Raw genomic sequence first — 18,842 nt, forward strand, 5'->3', positions numbered from 1 at the left:
ATGGTGAGCTTCACTTGTCCCAACTACTGCTTGGTTCTCTGTTGTCCCCAGGGGACTGGCATATACTGGTCCCTGCCATTGCTCCAAAACAAGTGAGATAGAAGCTGGTCCTTAGGGTAGCATCTAGAAAAGCTGGAGAGTTAGATGTGAGGTCAATTCTCTTTCCCTCCTCAGGGAGAAGCTGGGAGCTGAGGGTTCCCTCTAGGTGGAAGCCTGCTGTGCTGTCTGGTAGTGGGGATTATGGAGAGAGGGTGTCTCTACTTTCCTTATTGGTTTCATTGCAGCTAGTTGGGTATAGAAGCCTCTCAAGTAGTTTCTGGACTTCTGACAAAGGGAATTGATCTGTGCATTGCTGTTGAGTCAGTTTGTCCATGGGGGAAACGAAGGTCCAGAGCTTCCTATTTCATTTCCTAGTCACTCCTAGTCAAACTTTTCAATAGATGGACTCCCTCATTCCAATTCCTTTCCTCCTACTCACTATTTGATCTACTCCAGTCTGGCTTCTGTCTCTTTCTCATCTGAAGAACCCCCTCATCCTTTTGCTATATCCCATAGAGAGTTTTCAGTCCTTATCTGAACCTCTCTCCCTGACCTTTGGTCTTGTTAATCAACTCTTCCATAAAATATTATTTTTCCTTGAGTTCTGTTGACACCACACACTTCTGGATTTCCTCCTCCCTCTTGAGCAGTTTATTCTTTGCCTTAATTGTTGGCTTAGTTTCCTCCATCTGCTCATAAAATCTTGGAGTGCCTCATGTTTCAATTCTATGTCCTCACTCACTGTAAACTCTCTTTTCTTATAAGTGACTCATCTGACCGCTAGAATCATCTGAAGAGCTTTTCAAATCCTGATGCTGGACCTCACCCAAGCTAATTAAATCTGGAGGTGGGGGTGGGGCTAGGCATCAGTAGTTTGCAGAGTTTCTTACATGAATTCAATGCATGGCCAAAGCTGAGAATCAATAGATAAATTCATCTGAACCCACAGTTTTAAATACCACTTTACTATGAGAATAATCAAAAATAATGTTTGATTCTTAAATGCATAACCAGCGTATGGCACCATGCATGGCATATAATAAATGCTCAAGAACTTGGTTAAATGAATTCAAGAATGACTAAAACAAAAGAGAAATGTAGCATATTGATAGTTGCATGATGGTTAAGCTTTTGTTCTTTAAGGAATCTTATTATTTAGTTGATCTTACAGCCTGAAAAAGACTGAGACGACAGTTTACATGCAGAGAGCAATCGCTTTTGGAACAACACCTCTTGTGGGTGAGGAAAGCAAGTTCAAACACAGGAAAAATGCAGCTGCACCTTACGCATCAGTTGATGCCACTGGGAGCCTGAAGCTGGGATGGCCTTTCAGAGTTGTTTCCAATAGTAAAAGGAGACTTAGATCCCTTTGTATCCCCATATCAAAGTCTTTGGATGTGAGTTGCCTCCGGGGCAAGACGCCTTCCCTCAACTGAAGACTGTTCCAGAAGGGACTCAGCTCAGAACCCTATGCAGCTAACATTCCTGGCAGCAGCCTCAGTTCTCAAGGGGCCAACTGGGAAATGCAGCACCATAGTATCTACTACAGGTAGAGCTGGGTTATCGCCTGAATGGGATTTTAGAAATCACCCCATTTAAACCTTTGATTAAAAGGTGAGGAGACTGCCCCATATCATACGAGAATCTTTTAGCCTGTCTGGGACTAGAACACCAGTCTCTTGATTCTCAGATAAGTGTTTCTTCAATTATACCCACACTTAACTCAGCTTTATTATGTGTGTGAGTATGGGTTTATCTTATTGCCATTTCTATTAAGCCAGAGGAGAAACATTTTATATTTATGCCAGCCATGCACGGAATATTGAGGAAAGATAAGTACTGTTCCAGCTGTAGTTAGTATCAGATTTAGGAGCGTTACTGTAGATTTTTATTGGCTAGGCCAGGATGTAATACTATTTTTGCATAGTATGGAAAGTAACTGCATGATAAACTTTTTGTTTGGGTTGAGACTTCAGTTAAATTCCCTGTGTCATGAGGTTTGTATCAAATTAACAAACTAATGAGAAGTAGTAAGAATGTATAGTGCTTTGCACTGTTTGAGAAACATACCATATAAATAGAGGATACTTATAGTATTCATAGGACTAGTGATCTCACATGTGATACGAAGTTAAAAAAGACCATAGGCTTTGATGAGATTCAAAAATCGCTAGTATCTGAAATCCAGCATCTCTCCAAATAGATGTTTCTACTTTGTGAAAAACATTTTTCTTTGAGCCACGGATGATGTAATTGAATAATTGAAGTTAAACAAGATTTGAAAATGTTTCTACAGGATCCAAAAGTCCCTTAAGCCCAACAAGGGGGAATAAATAAAATGAATTTTGTAGAATACTGTTCTTAATTATGATTCTTGGCCTATAATAACATGACAGACTTTGCCACACACATAGACATGTACCCATAAACACATTTTTTTCAAATAAATATAAACTAATTAAATTCAACTAATGTAAAAGGTATCACTTATTGCCTGTATTCACAAACCTTCTGTTCACAGTTTAATCTGTGAAAACAGAATGGGAAATAAATACAGAAGCTGTCAAGAGAGGTAATAGTAAATTATAATATAGTTAAGAAAATACAAAACAAAAATATTATATAATAACCTCTCAATTATCTGGATTCATAAATAACTACTGACTTAGTTTGTTACCCGAATACATAAAAGTGTATATTTTTGTATGCATATTTATCTATCTGATTATCTAGAATTGTATTTTCACTGCCCTAAAAATCTGTGCTCTGCCTATTTCCCCTTTTCCGTCAACCCCTGGCAACTACTGATGTTTTTACTGTCTCTATAGCTTAGCTTTTTCCAGATTGTCATATACTTGGGATCAAACATTTAGCCATGTCTTTTCATGGCTTGATAGCTCATTCCTTTTTCACACTGAATAATATTCCATTGTCTGAATGTACCAGAGTTTATCCATTCATCTACTGAAGGACATCTTGGTTACTTCCAGGTTTTGGCAATTATGAATAAAGCTGTTTGCAGGGTTTTTTTGTGTGAACATTGTTTTCATCTCTTTTGGGGTATTACCAAGATTGCTGGATCAAATAGGAAGAGTATGTTTAGTTTTTATTTTAAAAAAAGACCAAAGGTCTTTCAAAGCAGTTGTACCATTTTGCATTCTCACTAACAATAAATGAGAGTTCCTGTTGCTCCACATCCTCATTTGTATTTGGTGTTGTCGGTGTTCTAGATTTTCGTCATTCTACTAGGTGTTTAGTGATATTTCGTTGTTTTAATTTGCACTGATGATCTATAACTTAGAGCGTCTTTTCATATGCTTATTTGCCATCTCTATATCTTCTTTGGTGAGAGATCTGTTAAGGTCTTTGGCCCTCTGCTCCTTTTTTTTCTTAAATACACTTTTTATTTTAGAACAATTTTAGATTTATAGAAAAATTGCTCAAATACTACAGAGTTCACAAATACCTTGCATTTAGTTTCTCCTATTACTAACATCTTACTTTAGCATGGTGTGGTTTTTACAATTAAAGAATGAGTACTGGATACACTGTTATTAAAACACTGTTATTAACTAAAGTCCATACTTTATTCAGATTTCTTTAGTTTTTACCTAATGTCCTTTTGCTCTTCCAGAATCCCGTTCTGGATATTACGTTACATCCAGTCATTATGCCTTCTTGGGCTCCTCTTGGCTTTGACAGTTTCTCAGACTTTCCTTGTTTTTTTTTTTTTTTTTTTTATGATCATGATAGTTTTGAGGTGTACTACACAGGTATTTTGCAAAATGTCACTCTATTGGGATTTATCTGATGTTTTTCTCATGATTAGACTGGGGTTATGTGTTTTTAAGAGCCGTATATATATATATATGGACTCATAGATTTTATTTTATAGTTCAGAATATAACCCAATACTATATTTTATTGCTCAAATCATTCATATTTGGCCATTGGGAGCTCATTCAGTTGGCTTTTGTGTCTCTTTGCCATAGGCTCATCATTTTTTTTTTCTGAGCTTGCTTTCACTACTAGATACCTGATTTTTTTTCAGTCTTCTTTTTCCACTCACTTTAGATGAGAAGACCAGCATTTGTTTACATGAAGCTCAGCATTACAAACTTTGTATATTTTTCAGGGAAGAACATAGTTTTAATCAGATTCTCAGCAGAGTCCGTAACCTAAAAAAGAGGCAAAGAATCACTGCCCTAGAGTAAAGAGGGGAAATAATACAACCCACACATTTTACATACTTTACTCTTTTCTTGCTGTTTTCTGCTCGCTTCAGTTCATGTCCAGCTGAAAGCTTTGCAGCTCTCACACCCAGATTACTAATGCTGACACATGCCTTATCACATTCAGGTCTGAGAAGACCTTTAATCATTGTTGTAGCATTTATAACTATGGAAAACAAAACAATCCCTTCGGACTCAAATTCCTGTTTTGAGGGAGGAGATTAAGACAATATACTCATGCACCCCAGTTTTGAAATGGAACTTAGCAATGTGGTCATTAAAGGGTCATGTAAAATATGAACATTCTACAGTTAATGGAAAACTAAGCTTCCCCTTTTGGAGAGAAATTTCTGGATTTTCCTTTAGTGCTGGAAAACATGACATCATACAGCTATACAGCCCGATACATTCCTTGCATAACTTTACATATCAGTAATGACATCAGTTCAAGTTTAGGCAAGTGAACAAAAGAGGATTGGTTGTAAAAAGGCTTTTGATATAAAACATTATTTTCTCTAGTTATTTGATCACATTGCCTGAGTAGAGTAAGTTATTTTCTTAAATTAATATCATATTTCCATGAAATAAATCCTGTTTTGTAATAATATCGTAATTGTTGATAGATTTCTTGAAATAAAATGGCATAGTCGGATGGATAAAACACTGGACTGAGATTCAGAATATGAAGACTCTCAGAACGAAACTAGCATTAAGTGTGTGACCTAGTTAAAATCTTTTAACTCTTCTTGTTCCTGCTTATTTTGCATAAATACTCCTTATTTTGCATAAATACTACTAGTTTCTTTCCAAATTATAAGGTTATATATAGTAAAATGCGGATATAGGAAAATGTGCTACCTGCAAATTGTTTTAGCTTTTTGAAAGAAAGAGGCATAGGCATCTCGCTCTTAAGATGTTTTTCAATGTATAGAGACGATTTTAATGTAATTTTAATATTGACTAAGTGAAAAATATGATTTCCCTATTTTTTAAGGTAGGAAAAATCCCTAAATTCATGCAGGTGAGTATAAATTACATGAAATTTTACTTAAATTTTAAAATGTCTCTGAAATCCTAATACAGAGAAGGGTGAACTGTTTATATTAAGTTACCTGCATCAGAAACATGAAAATAAGAATAAGAATAAAAGATAGGGAGCTATAGCATATATATTTTTTTTAATTTCAAGAGATTTGTCAACCAACTTTTTTTGTTGTTGTTAACAACTAAGATGGGGGGGGCGGTGAAGAAAAATATAAGCATTTGGAGATAGCTAGAGGGAACTGTTACACTGATAAATTCTAAAAAGGCCAAATTTGGATTTTCTAGGACTAACGATTTTTAAAAATTAGTAAGCCTAGCAGAACTTAAGGTGCGATATACATTATTGTCCTAAAGCAATGTAAAACAATATATGGGTGGATGGTAATAAGACAGTAGATAATATTTCACTTCCATTATGGCAGGCTTATTGTGAAACATTAAGTAGGAATAGGGATTACCAGGTTTCCTTCTACCACTTTAGATACACCTCGTAACCTTGCTGTGTCTTCATTTCCACATATACCGTGTGCTCTATTGCTCCATTTACTCACCTACTACCCACTCTTCTACCAGTCTGGCTTTTCTTTCACATGACGGAAAAATAGCTCTCTGTATGGCTAATATCTCTTCTGTAATCATGAAATGAAAGAATGTCAAGTACAGGATGGTTGGTTCTCCAATATCTATTTCATACTAGATTATTATCTGAGCCAATCATGATTGTTTCTTCCTCCTGGCCAATGATTCGTTCAGCAATGTCCAATGCTGGGAAGCTTCTGAGGGGAAAAAAATGTCCTTTCAACTAAGAGGACACCTCAAGAAGAAATGCTCTTCATCTGGAATTGATGCATGGAACTGTCACCGCTTGAGGCTGGTCTACTTAGAAGAGCTGGCAGATAGAAAGTGCTTGATGCTTGAACCAATGTGTATATAGTACTACACAAGCAGTATCGGGAATTACCAAATAGAGAAGCCATGATTTTCTCAAGAATCATACTGTCTGCATCCAGTCTAGTTGATAATATACAAGTAGATAGGAAAAGAAGCTACAAAATCATTACCAATAGGTATTCATTAGAGCAGGGTGTATTTATTGAGGCAAGATTTTAGAAAGCCAATCTTAAGGAGAGGTTAGTTTTAAATTAGTACAATAAGGAGTGGAAGTTACAATATTTCAGGAAGGGGGGTTTATTCTGAGCTCGTAAATGGAGGAAAGACAAAATTTGGTAGTGAGTTAGAAGAGCTAGAAAATGAGTTTGATGCGGCTTATAGTTTATAGCTGGGTCTATTAAACTGCAAACAGGCAGATTAACAGGAGAGAAGGCATGCAAATTCACTGAGTTTTAATATGTGCGCGGGGCACCACAGCAAAAAAAAAAAAAGTGAATACACAAAAAAGTAGAGAAATTTAGGAGTTTTCTATATCATCTAATAGGAGGAGGGGAGGAGGGACATAGGCCACTTAATTTGGAATAAATGATTTTAGGAAAGATGAATGGGCCCTTAGAAAAACCGATGAGAAATATGATAGTTTATGACAAAGTCTGTCTGGGTGTGGTGTCCACTTGTAGTCTCCTCTCGTGTGATTAAAGTCAGACTTTCTGAGCTGATGAAACTCATGGGGAGGGAACCTATGACAACTGAGTTTCTTTTGGAAGCTCTGTTTTTAAACAAAAAATGAGAGTTCAGAGAAAGCCTCTCCCTGCATTAGCTGTTTTTCAGCTGCCTTTTAGCTCAAAATAATTCTTATACCAAAGAAGCATATTATAGGGTGGCATATTCTGTCACCCTTCACAGCTATAAGGAAAATATCAGGCTGGAAAGTTCTCTGCTACAAAAACATGTTGTCTTTATGTTATCTGGTCATTTCACTGCTTAGAAGGAATGTATTTGTGAAGGATTTTATATCAGAAGGCACAATAATAACGGTCCTTAATAAAATCAATACATGTGTATTTTGTAGTTAATCAATTCTATTTTCATCCCTTGAATGAGAAACCTTGTAGATGATTTTTCATTCTAATTTTCATTCTAATATCCAACCTTCCCACATACCCTCATTCTCTTTAGAGTTTTCTGTCATTGATAGGGATGACAATTGGCTCTAAGGAGATTACAATTTCACCTACAATGAAATGGAAAATCTTATTACCAGTCCCCAACTCCCTGCAGCTGTGATATTGGAGCTAATAAGCCCATGAGAAGCAATTTTAAAAATCTATGTCATCTCCTGCAACTTTGGGAGATTTAACTGATTGATTTTCATTTTTTTTCTTTAATATTTTGTACTCTGATAAGGCTATATCAATTCATAGTATTTTTAAATTTTTCCTAAATTTCTTAATATCAGTTATATCTCATCTATAGTGGTTGTACCTTATCAGGAGATTGTATGATAGTTAACTCAGAACAGAATTGCTGGATAGGTAAGAGCTAGAATTTCAAAACAAAGCTATGCCCAATACATCTAAATTTACTTCATATAAATTAATATCATTTATGAAATTGACACTTTTATCATATAAATACAGGATAGAATGTGCTATATGCTCCAAGTATAATTTTACTTTTCCTTGTGATTTTCATGGATTATTATTATTTTTTGTATTGCAAAATGATTATATGATAAGACTTCATGGGTGGTAAAACAAACCCAAACAAACAATAAGCAACTATACATTTTCCATTTGGCTTCCAAGTGTGGTTATTTTTTAAGTGTTCTCAAGCAACTACCAATTTAATCAAGATCCATTGTTCAAAGTTAATTGAAATAGAAAAATAGGGCAGTTTTTCCCCTTTGTGATAGTTTACAGCCTTTCATATATACATATGAAAGAATTGTATTTTATAGCTCTGTAGAGTATTTTTCTTAACTGACCTGATAATAGAAAAACATCTTTTACCAATTTCCATTGTCAACCTCAAGAATAAAAATAGCCAGTTATTTTATTGCGGATGAGTTTATTCGGGAATAAGCAGAGAATTGCAATTTGGGACAAGCAAGAGATGGTAAACCATAGGCAAGGTGGAAGAGTCAAAGGAAAGGATAGCTTTTCTGAGGTTTCAGGAGGAAATTGGGGAGGGTTGTTCATTGGAGAAGGAAATGATTTCGAGGGTGTGGTGGATTTTCATCAGCTGCAAGGGATGGGTAGTGCTGTTGCTGGGGCAGGGAGGGATCCTTCTTCCTTTTTTTAAAAGCAGGAGATAAAATTCTTATGTGACAAAAGTTCTCACTTGTTGAAATAATTATCTTCCTTTTTCCTGCTTGTTTTCTGGCTGCGATGAGTAGTACTTTCATGAGAGCTCCCCCTACAGGGCTCCATTTTAAATGAGAGTTCCTTAGTAGTATGTTCATTTTTACCTCCCCCCATCCCCAAACATGTTTAATTCAGTAACATTCATTGTGTATTTCTTGGGCAACATCATTTTATAAATGTCAGCATGACTGTTTTTGAAGTCTTAGACTATCTCTCTAGCCATATCATCTTATAATATTCATATATTCATTTGCTTAGTCAGAAGGTTAATATACATTATTCAAAACTATTTTTTTTTTAGCTGTTTTCTCATTGTCTGCACTCCTTTTGTGCTTGTCTAGATTTTGATTGCAGCTTACTTCAGGACAAGTAAGATGTCTGCTTAATTTTATTTTTAAAAAAGTAACTTGGAGTATTTAGGACAGTGTTTCATGCATTTGGTAAAATGAACTGCTAAAATATTTTTTGTTTTTTATTTTTTATGACAAATATATTTTGGACTTTGACAATTGGACGTTGACAATGCATACTACTTTTCATTTACTTCTATTTAGAAATGTCGTGCTATAATTGTAGATGTGTCTCAAAAAGCAGTCTTTTCTCCAGTAAAAATTACCCATTCTTGTTGCTTGCTATTTCTAAATACTTATCAAGGTTCTATTTTGTTCTTTTCTCTTATAGCCAGCAATCAGCAGAGGACCTTGCCCGAGTGCCTGCCAACTCCACTAGCAATATCTTGAATAGGCTATTGGTCAGTTATGATCCCAGGATAAGACCAAATTTCAAAGGTTTGTTTTTTTTTCCCCCAAATATCTTCATTCTTTGCAGTTTAAAATTAATTTTGTTTTCTGAAATCATTTATTTTTAATATTTAAAGTAGTCAGATTTTACATTGACATGTAACTGTTCTGTAATATACTTAGATTCAGAGCAATTTAATGCCAAAAATGCTCAAACATGAGCAAAATATTAATTCGAATAGTTTTATATGGTTCCCAGCTTTTTTTTCTTTAAGGGTATGTTGTGAATTAATAGCTAACTTCTGTAATGGGTTTTGTGAGCACTTAGTATTCTTAACACTAGTGATTTAAAATTTAGGTTCTGCATAGAGAGCTGGCTTTATTCACTGATACCAAGGTTATAGTTTGTAGGAGAGTGGCCATATACTCAGGGACAAACTACAGTTCTGATATGTATTTAGATTCTTTTTTTACTTTTTAAAAGCCTTTTACATTGATTAAAAATTTCCTCTACTCTTCAGCTGAAAAAAAGATAGCTATATAGTTTTTAAAAACATTTTGTGAATAAAAGTGACGTTTTCTACAACATCGATTGTTTTTACTCCAATAAAATACTATAGTTTATCGCACTTTTAAAGAACAAAATTCATACTTGCAGTAAGAGTCATGAGATTGTATAGTTGTGAAAACTTTCCTTTTCTTTTTTTTTTTTCCTTTTTCTTTCTTTCTTTTTTGGTCCCTGGATGAATTAGGAAAAGCTGCATGAAAAAATCTTCTCTGGAAAACTGTAATCCTAAAGACAGGTATTAATGTAGATCAGATTAACATTATAAAGCTTTATTTCTTTTTCCTTAACAGAAAAAAAATAGTCTGCAGCTGCTTCTAGTCAACTGAAGTTATACAACTATGTTGTAAAAACAGGGGTTTTTGTTCATTACCAGAACCTATTCAGTTACTTTCAACAACAGCCATGGTCTGGATTGTCACATGTCTACCATATATTGATTCACCACCTGTTTTTCATCAGTCAGGGTTATGTGGCTGAAAGGCTAAATTCACATTTTCCCTTTGTTAGCCCAACCAGCAGCCCACAATGAGTAAAAAAAAAGAAAGAAAAGAGAAGAACTTTGCAACATTATACCCTAGTTCTCACTCCATGAACTTTCAAATTATTTTCCAAAAGGTCAGGCAAAAATCTTTATAATGACTCTGTTATATGTCTAACTTTGCATTTTCATGAATTAAAAATAAAAATGTAATAGTTGTAAGTACAATTTATTGAATAATGCTTGACCAATTAAAGTATGAATTTGGGATGATTGTAAAAATGCAAAAAATTAAACCTTATTTTTTAAATAATGTTTTTTAAAGAATAACTTACATTTTCTTTAATTAGAGTCATCAGCCAATTTAAAAATTTTTGAAAGGTAAACCTATTTTTCAGAGTTTTTACAATTTAAGAGATAAATATATCTGAATAAATAACATAAACTACAACTTAACTTGTTTCTGACTTGTGTTATGATCTCTATTTAGAAAAATAAGTTAATAGCGTTGTGAACATGGTATACTGAGACCACTGATTTCTAATATTACATCCCATGTAGACTAGGAAAAAATATGAAATCAAATACATAAACCATTAAATATGAAGATTTTGACCAAGTTTTTTACACCTACTAACTATATACTCGATTTTTTATTTACAGGTATTCCTGTTGATGTAGTAGTCAACATTTTTATCAACAGTTTTGGATCCATTCAAGAGACAACAATGGTAATATTATAATTTAATATTTTAATTATCAAAATTTAGACTAGAGCATAGTGAATATAATACTAAAACTAAAAAGTACCTAGTAACTCTAAGGAAAAATACATATTCTCTCCTAGTATAAAATAACCCAATTCCAAGATTCTGTTAAATCAGTGCCTATGTAATTTTGTAATTCAAATTTAGCCTTAATACTGCATTAAAACTTACAAATTTAGAATTACTATACTCACTCTGAACGATTAATTGGATACCACTTGGGGATAGGATTCATGCAATTAATACTCTAGAGCAAAAAAATTTTCCTAATATGCTTGTATGTATGAGTATTAAAAATATTTAAGCATTCACCATTCTTTTTCCTTCCAGTTTCCAGAGAAGAATCTTTGTTTTCTCTGTGGTGCTAATTTCATCATGTGTGGAGCAGAGAATTATAAAAAGAAAAACTGATTTTCATAAAATATGGCCATGGATTTCCCCTAAAAGATTATGTAACCAGGGGAAAGAGCAAGGAAAGGCAAAGGAGGGGTGGGAAGACAGTGACAGGCTGGCTCCTGTCTTGAAGGAACAGAAAAGAAAGGTTTCAGGGAGTAGATGCTATCCTTGATGAGTTTGACTTTAGGGTCAAAGTATGATTAGATTTCCTGAGTGATGTGTGATGTAATTACCTTCAGATCAAAAGACATTCAATAAAGTCTACTTGCTTTTTAATGTTTTACAATATAAATGTGTGCCATTTTTTGAAAAACCACATGCTGAAATGATACTTCAGATACATCAGGCGGGAGAAAGAAGGCCCAAGTGTTTTGTTGTTTTTTGTTGTTGTTGTTTTGAGACACTTGTATTTTTCTAAAGTAAGATAAGATTTGGATTCAAAGCCTAGTAATAATGGTTAGAGCGCAGTACAGTTATTCAGGAAATACCTTAGACAAGAGAAAGAATGACTGAAACTATTCCTTTATTCCTAATAGCAGAAGTGTGCTACAAAAACAATTGTATATTGCGTTTAAATCGTGATGCTTATTTTTATCTCTAATTGTGATGAGAATGTTATCTTATTTATTTTTGATAGAAGTATGCATTGACTCTGAATAATTGATTTTCTTACACAATGTATAAGTATTTTTAGAGAATTATTTAAAAGAAGATTTCAGAATCAAGTCCAAAATGCACTTCCAGTGATTTTTTTTAGTTCATTTAAATAACATAGACATACAATGCAGATCACTAGAAGACAGCTTTGAAATATGATATAGATTACTATATGTCACTCGGGAGGCAAGCGTAGCACTCATGAATTGAAAATATAATTAGTCTATCAAAGCACTTCACTTTGCAAGAGTAAGCGATGTCATTTTCTCAAGGTGAAACTGTAAAGGTTGTTGTTTTGGTTTCTACACTCTTCTCTACGCCCTATTTTATCTTTCATGGCACCACTACACCAATCCTAAAACACCACTAGCAAGATGTTATAGTCAGTTGGAAACATCTCCAACTCTGTTTTGCATTTGAAGACAACTAATGCAAGGATTTTTTTTCTCATTTTTGTAAAGGCTACACATGTGTCATAGTTCTGTACAGATTTTTAATGTATCTGTTCTTTAATAAGTATTGAATGCCTTTCAAATATCAGACACCTAAACTTCTCCAGGTCCCATCAGTAGTCACTTGGTTGCATTAAGTTGAAAACACAAGGAAATAGGGATGTTAGAAAAAGGGAGAACTTTTTTATAGATTAGTTCTATAAAAAAGGAGTATAATAAAATATTTTATAATTTCTAATATATCTTCGATTGTTCTCCTGAACAGACTCATCACAGTACTAGCCCGAAGTATTTATTGCTGGGACCAGATTCAACCAATTCTCATATGGAGTCTTTGCCCCTTTTATTTATCCCTGATCTCGACCTCTTGTATTCTAATCAGAGCCTTTTATGGCTATTCTGACTCACTTTATGCCCCCTTTTCAATCCAGGTCGTTCATCTCATCAGTTATTTATTACTAAAATCTGATAGCTTCTTCATAGTAATTATAATACTTTCTATTCTTTCTATTCTCAATGAACTATAAATCTCTTAAAGTCAGGAATAATTTATTCTATTTCTTCATTTTCCATAAAATACAGAAGACCGTAGACACTCAATAAATGGTGAACATAAATAAATTATTATATTAGCTAATATTGATTAAATAAATGAACAAATAAATTTCCTATTTGCTTAGCACAAAGTGAGTTAAAGTAGCCATAAAAGAGTTGGCAGAAAAAAATGTAAACACTAGATTCATGTTGAACATTTATTTGGTTAAATAAGAGACTGAAAAATGTTATTATTGTAATCTTAATTTTTGAAATTTTAGACATCTTTATCCAGCAGAGTCAGATCATTTGTATTTGCTGTTTCTTTTGCTGAAATAATCTGGATAAAAACCAATCTGCCTTTCTCTTTGTGTTGTGCAGCCACAGTCTAAAAGTTCAGAGTCAGAGCCACACTCAACAAATAGACTTAAATATTACACTTTGTCAAAGTATTGGTCTTTGCTTTCTGCAATGTTTATTTCATACATCCTTACAGAACAAGATTTTATATATGTGTCTTTTGAGGCTGCTATATTTTATAGATTTGCTCAATCTTTTCAAAAACAAATGCCCTGATAACTTGTTGCTTAATAGGAAAGTCATAAGCTATTATAGATATGTAGATAACATTAAAATGTCATCTAAGGAAAAGAAAATAGATCTGAGATAAACCTCATTCTTTATTACCTGTTACAAATACTGGTCAGTTGCTTAGGAAGGCAACTAAAAAGGTGTAGATAAGAGTTATATCATGAGAAAATATTTCTTTTCTCTTTTTTCCAATCACCTAGGGTGAGCTTAATTATTTTACCCTCAGACGATTGAGGTATAATTGATAAAAAAGTTGTAAGATATTTAAAGTGTATGTGATGATTTGATATACATCTACATTGTGAATTTCCTCCCATCAAGTTGACAAATCCATCACCTCATATATTTATGATTTTTTTGTGTGAGATCATTTAAATTCTACTCACTTAGCAAATTTCAGTTATACAATACAGTGTTATCAACTATAGTCACCATGATATACATTAGATCCTCAGACCTAATTCATCTTATAACTGAAAATTTGTACCCTTGTACCAACCTCTCCCTATTTCCCATATCCCTAAGTCCCCGACAACCACTTTGCTAATGTTTCTATGAATTTGACTTTTTTTTCTTTTTTTAAGATTCCACATATAAATAGTACCATAACATATATCTTTCTCTATATGGCTTATTTTATTTAGCATATCTTCCAGATTCATCGATATTGTTGCAAATGATAGAATTTCCTTCTTTTTAAGGCCTGATAATGTTCCATTATATAAATACACTGTATTTTCTTGATTCATTCATCTGTTGATAGACACTTAGGTTGTTTCCATACTTCGCTATTGTTAATAATGCTGCAGTGAATATGGGAATACAGGTATCTCTTCTAGATAACGTTTTTGGTTCCTTTGGATATATACTCTGAAATGGATTGTTGGATCATATGGTAATTATATTTTTAATTTTTTGAGGAACCTCCATACTGTCTTCCATAGTGGTTGTACCAGTTTTTATTCCCACCAATAGTGTACAGTGATTCCCTTTTCTCTATATCCTTGCCAGCATTTGTTATATCTTGTCTTTTAGAAGATAGCCAGAGAGCATAGTTTTTAAGAGCAAAACAAAAAGCCTCCCAAAACAACAGTTTGGGAAAACAGAGAGCAATAGATTTGTCTAAATACAAGATATATATTCATGAAAACAATATTGTGGACAGTGAGTGAGTCATGACATTAGAGAGGCTTGTGCGTGAATTGTATATTTGATGTGCTATGCTGTAAAAAGAGTGAAAAAATTACAGCTCTCAGTTATAGTGACTTTGGTTTTCATGTGTTTGCAAATTAATGTAATATTTCACAATGGAAACTCATCCCAAAGAAAATGCTAAAGAAAATGAACCATGTATAAGTTTGTTAGTAGCCCCATAATACAGTTGTGGTTTTGTTTATTAATAGCCTACTAGAATTTTCCCTTACAAAGATCTGCTGAAATAAAGAAAGTCCTAAAATCTAGGAAGCTTCATTATTGCCCGACACTTTCCTCTTCAGTTCAAGCCTGCTTACCTCAACTGGCAGTTGATTTTTCCAGAAAGTATAATGTAAAACTCAAAGCTTGGGGGTGGATGTAACATGAACAGCTGCAAGTCCAGTGGCAGACAGACGCAGGGCAGCTTCTGAAGGGAGAGGACAACCTATTCCTCCAGCGCATAAGGCTGATTATCAAACCAAGACGCATTCAAGGGTATAGGCATTAGCATCGCTGTCAGGGAATTTTAACAGATTCTGCTTGGAAAACATTCCTTCCTGCTTATTTATTTTTTAAATTCAGATGCTAACTATTGCTGGCTAAACTAAAACTAATCTTGCATTTATTCACAAACTATAATTGTATAGTGGAGGAAAACTGGTAGCCATGGTTATATTCCTTAAGCTCTTTCACATCTCTGTGGTTCTATGTTCCTTCAGCTTGTTTTATGATCTCATTTTATAGCTTTATAATTCCTATTTCTTTTATCTGTGTATTCATTTGCATTCTGCTACCTTACCTTTTTGTAAGGTATCATTATTAAGACTGTAAGTGGTATTTACTGACATTAATAGCATCACCAAAATTGTCAAATAAATGTAATCATCCTAATTCGAAGTTGCTAGAACAGTCACTTCTAATTTTATCACTTTACATGGTACTGGTTGTGACAACTGAAATAAGAGCATTCAAAACAGTGAGAAGAATGTTGTGTTAGAGGCTACGTGGCATCTACTCCACGGTTATGCTTATAATATTTATTGATTTTTCCATTCAATTCTTATTTTTGGTTTAAATCAGTAGGATTTTCATAATTGAAAATGTGAGTTATTACACTTGGGGAGAAATTGGGTATTATGGTTCACTGTAATAATCTATACACAGGAACTTTACCTCATCAGAAATACATAAGAGCTCTTTCATGGAAATAAAAGCCTGTTTATAGAATCTATTTTTTTTCTTTGGTTTAGGTGTGCTTTATAATTATATTAAGTTATTATTACACTATAATTCATGATCCTGTCAGACTTTTTGTGCCTTTCTGCTGCATTACTCTTTTGTTTGTTTTAATAATAGGCTTCAACTCTTTTTGAGCAACACAGTCATGCCTGTCAAGAAAGAAAAATCATATTTGGGATTAGCTCAAAGAGCTTAATTATACTTCTTGGCAATAACTGTATTTTCTATATGTCCTTGTATGTAGAGATCTAAATTACTTTCCTTAAAACTTGTCTTAGTTTACTATTCCTTGTATTTTGTTGCTTTTATTATTAACATTCCAGCATTATTTCATTTATTATAAAATAATATTAGACATATTATTCCCATTTTTTTCTATTTTACATCTTAGATATACAAACTTTAAAATGGTTTTATATTTATTTTTTCTTATATTGTTCATCTTCAGGGTTTTTATCCTGTGGTAGGCTAAATAATGGCCCCCCAAAAATGTCCATGTCCCAATAGTTGGAACCTGTGATGTTATTTTACATGGTAAAAGAGACTTTGTGCGTGTGATAGAATTAAGGATCTTGAGATGACGGAGATTTTCCTGGTTATCCAAGTGGGCCTAGTATAATCCCAAGGGTCCTTACAAGTAAAAAGCGAGAGGATCAGAATCAGTAGTAGATGAAGACAGTGTGAAATTGGTTGATACAAGCTACAAGCTACACATCAAGGGATGCAGGTGACCTCTAAGAGCTGAAAAAAACAACGAAATGGACTCCCTCCTTAGAGCCTCCAGAAGGAACCAACCCTGAGGATGCCCACTAATTTTGATGTTCTGAATGCCAGAACTATTATGATAGTAATTTGTCATGTTTCATGCTACTAAGTTTTTGGTGATTTTATTACAGCACCAATAGGAAACTAATACACATGCTGATGAACACCTGTTAATTTTTATCTCCCAAACGCTACTGGAGAGTTATCTGATCATATGTGTAGTTTCTTCAATATATAGGATGCCAAAATAACCAGTATTTTTTATTCAGTGCTTACTAAAAACTCTCACTCATTAAAGTTAATCATAACAGGGCAATTTAAGAGAATCCGTTTTTAGTAGTAAAAAATATACTGTATATCTGTGTCTTTTCTTTGCCAAAGTTACTTTTTTAGTGTGTCTGCCTTAAAGTAAAGAATAATATAATCTGTCATTTATACTTTCCTTTTAACCTATTTTCTTCTACTTTTATTATTTCAGAAGCATTGGTAATTAAACATTATATGTAAGAGTATTAGGCAATAAGGAAGGATAAGAAATGTTCAAATTTTATTTTCTCCTCATAATTTGTCCTTGTTATCTCTTGTATAGGAAAAATTAAATTAATGGTGTGAATAATGCTAGGCAAATACCCTAACTTGTCAAAATGTCACAGAAGTTGTTTCTTTACTCCTGCATTTAACAGAAGTATGTTGAACACTTTCTATATATGCAATTCAGCAGACTACTACTCATATGGAGTTTATCGTTTAGTGTGCCACCATTGCACCACCAGCCGACACACTTAATAAAAATGGCATATAGGCATACATCTAGAAAATTTAAATATTCATAGGTGTTATTAAATAACATTTAACTGAAAACGTTAAAAAGTGACATATTGAAAAAAGTTGCTGAAATATAATGTAGGAATTTCTACTGGCATTTTATTAACTTGAAATTCTTACATTAAACTTCTAACCTCACTAACCACTACATTTAAATTGTTTTTAAACCAGGCTTGTAACAGCTCTGTTGATAAAACTTTAAATATAATGCTGCCAGATTCTATGAGAGCTGATCTCTTTTATTTCTTTCAATGCTAATTTTTTATCATGATTTAAAGAAAACAAATGGGTTAAAGATTGCATATGTGACAGTTTGGTAAAAATTACAGGTTACCAGAAGAGCTATTCTATCAACAATACAAAATATAGATGAACTGTTCTTAAAATTAAAATATCATTGATGAAACTTAAATAGTTTTAGTGTCTTGTTGTGAAATGTTTATTGCTTTGAAGAAATAATTTAATTTGGGTGTTAATTGGTATTGAAAATTTTGGAGACCATCCGTTTTCCAGATAATGGCTAATAGTCATTTGGAATGAACAATGAGTAGTATTTGTTACCAAGTTCTCTAAAAACAATTAAGTAATTGCCCATTGATAAAAGAAATCTGTTTCTGATGGGAATTTGTTCATTGCAATAAAAGACAGAGCTATAATTATTGTGATTGAGTAATTGAAAATGAAAATAAGTAGGTTTCAAAGATAGTTATCTTAATATAGAGTATTTGAGATGCCAATAACTAGCAATCATTTAGAAACATTCATAAAACATTAACCGAAGCATACTAATGAGCTTTTATCTTTTAATGAATATTGAACCCAAACTGTTAATTTAAATTGTAAAATATTAAAGCATTCTTAAAAGATATATAAGCTTGCCGCAACTTGTGTTGAATCATAATAGAATATAGCTACATAGCTAATAGAAGAGCATCTTTGAGACACTTTCATAATGAAATAATATAACATAATGATCAAGAGTGATGTAACACAGTAATCAATTTCCAGTGTTTCAGTGATGCTCATTGTAATATATCTTTGGAATTCTACTACAAAATAATATT

General features: G+C 33.2%; 1 protein-coding gene across 1 annotated transcript in view; it reads left to right on the forward strand.

Moving 5' to 3' along the window:
- The window catches only part of GLRB (glycine receptor beta), a 52,409-nt gene that overhangs the window by 9,642 nt on the left and 23,925 nt on the right, over nucleotides 1-18,842 (forward strand). The window contains exons 4-5 of the mRNA XM_023530773.1: nucleotides 9,254-9,360; nucleotides 11,022-11,089. Of these exons, the coding sequence (XP_023386541.1) occupies nucleotides 9,254-9,360; nucleotides 11,022-11,089 (175 nt within the window). The remainder of the gene's footprint in view (nucleotides 1-9,253; nucleotides 9,361-11,021; nucleotides 11,090-18,842) is intronic.

The sequence above is a fragment of the Pteropus vampyrus genome, unplaced genomic scaffold (assembly GCF_000151845.1).
Source record: "Pteropus vampyrus isolate Shadow unplaced genomic scaffold, Pvam_2.0 Scaffold53, whole genome shotgun sequence".
NCBI classification, from domain to species: domain Eukaryota; kingdom Metazoa; phylum Chordata; class Mammalia; order Chiroptera; family Pteropodidae; genus Pteropus; species Pteropus vampyrus.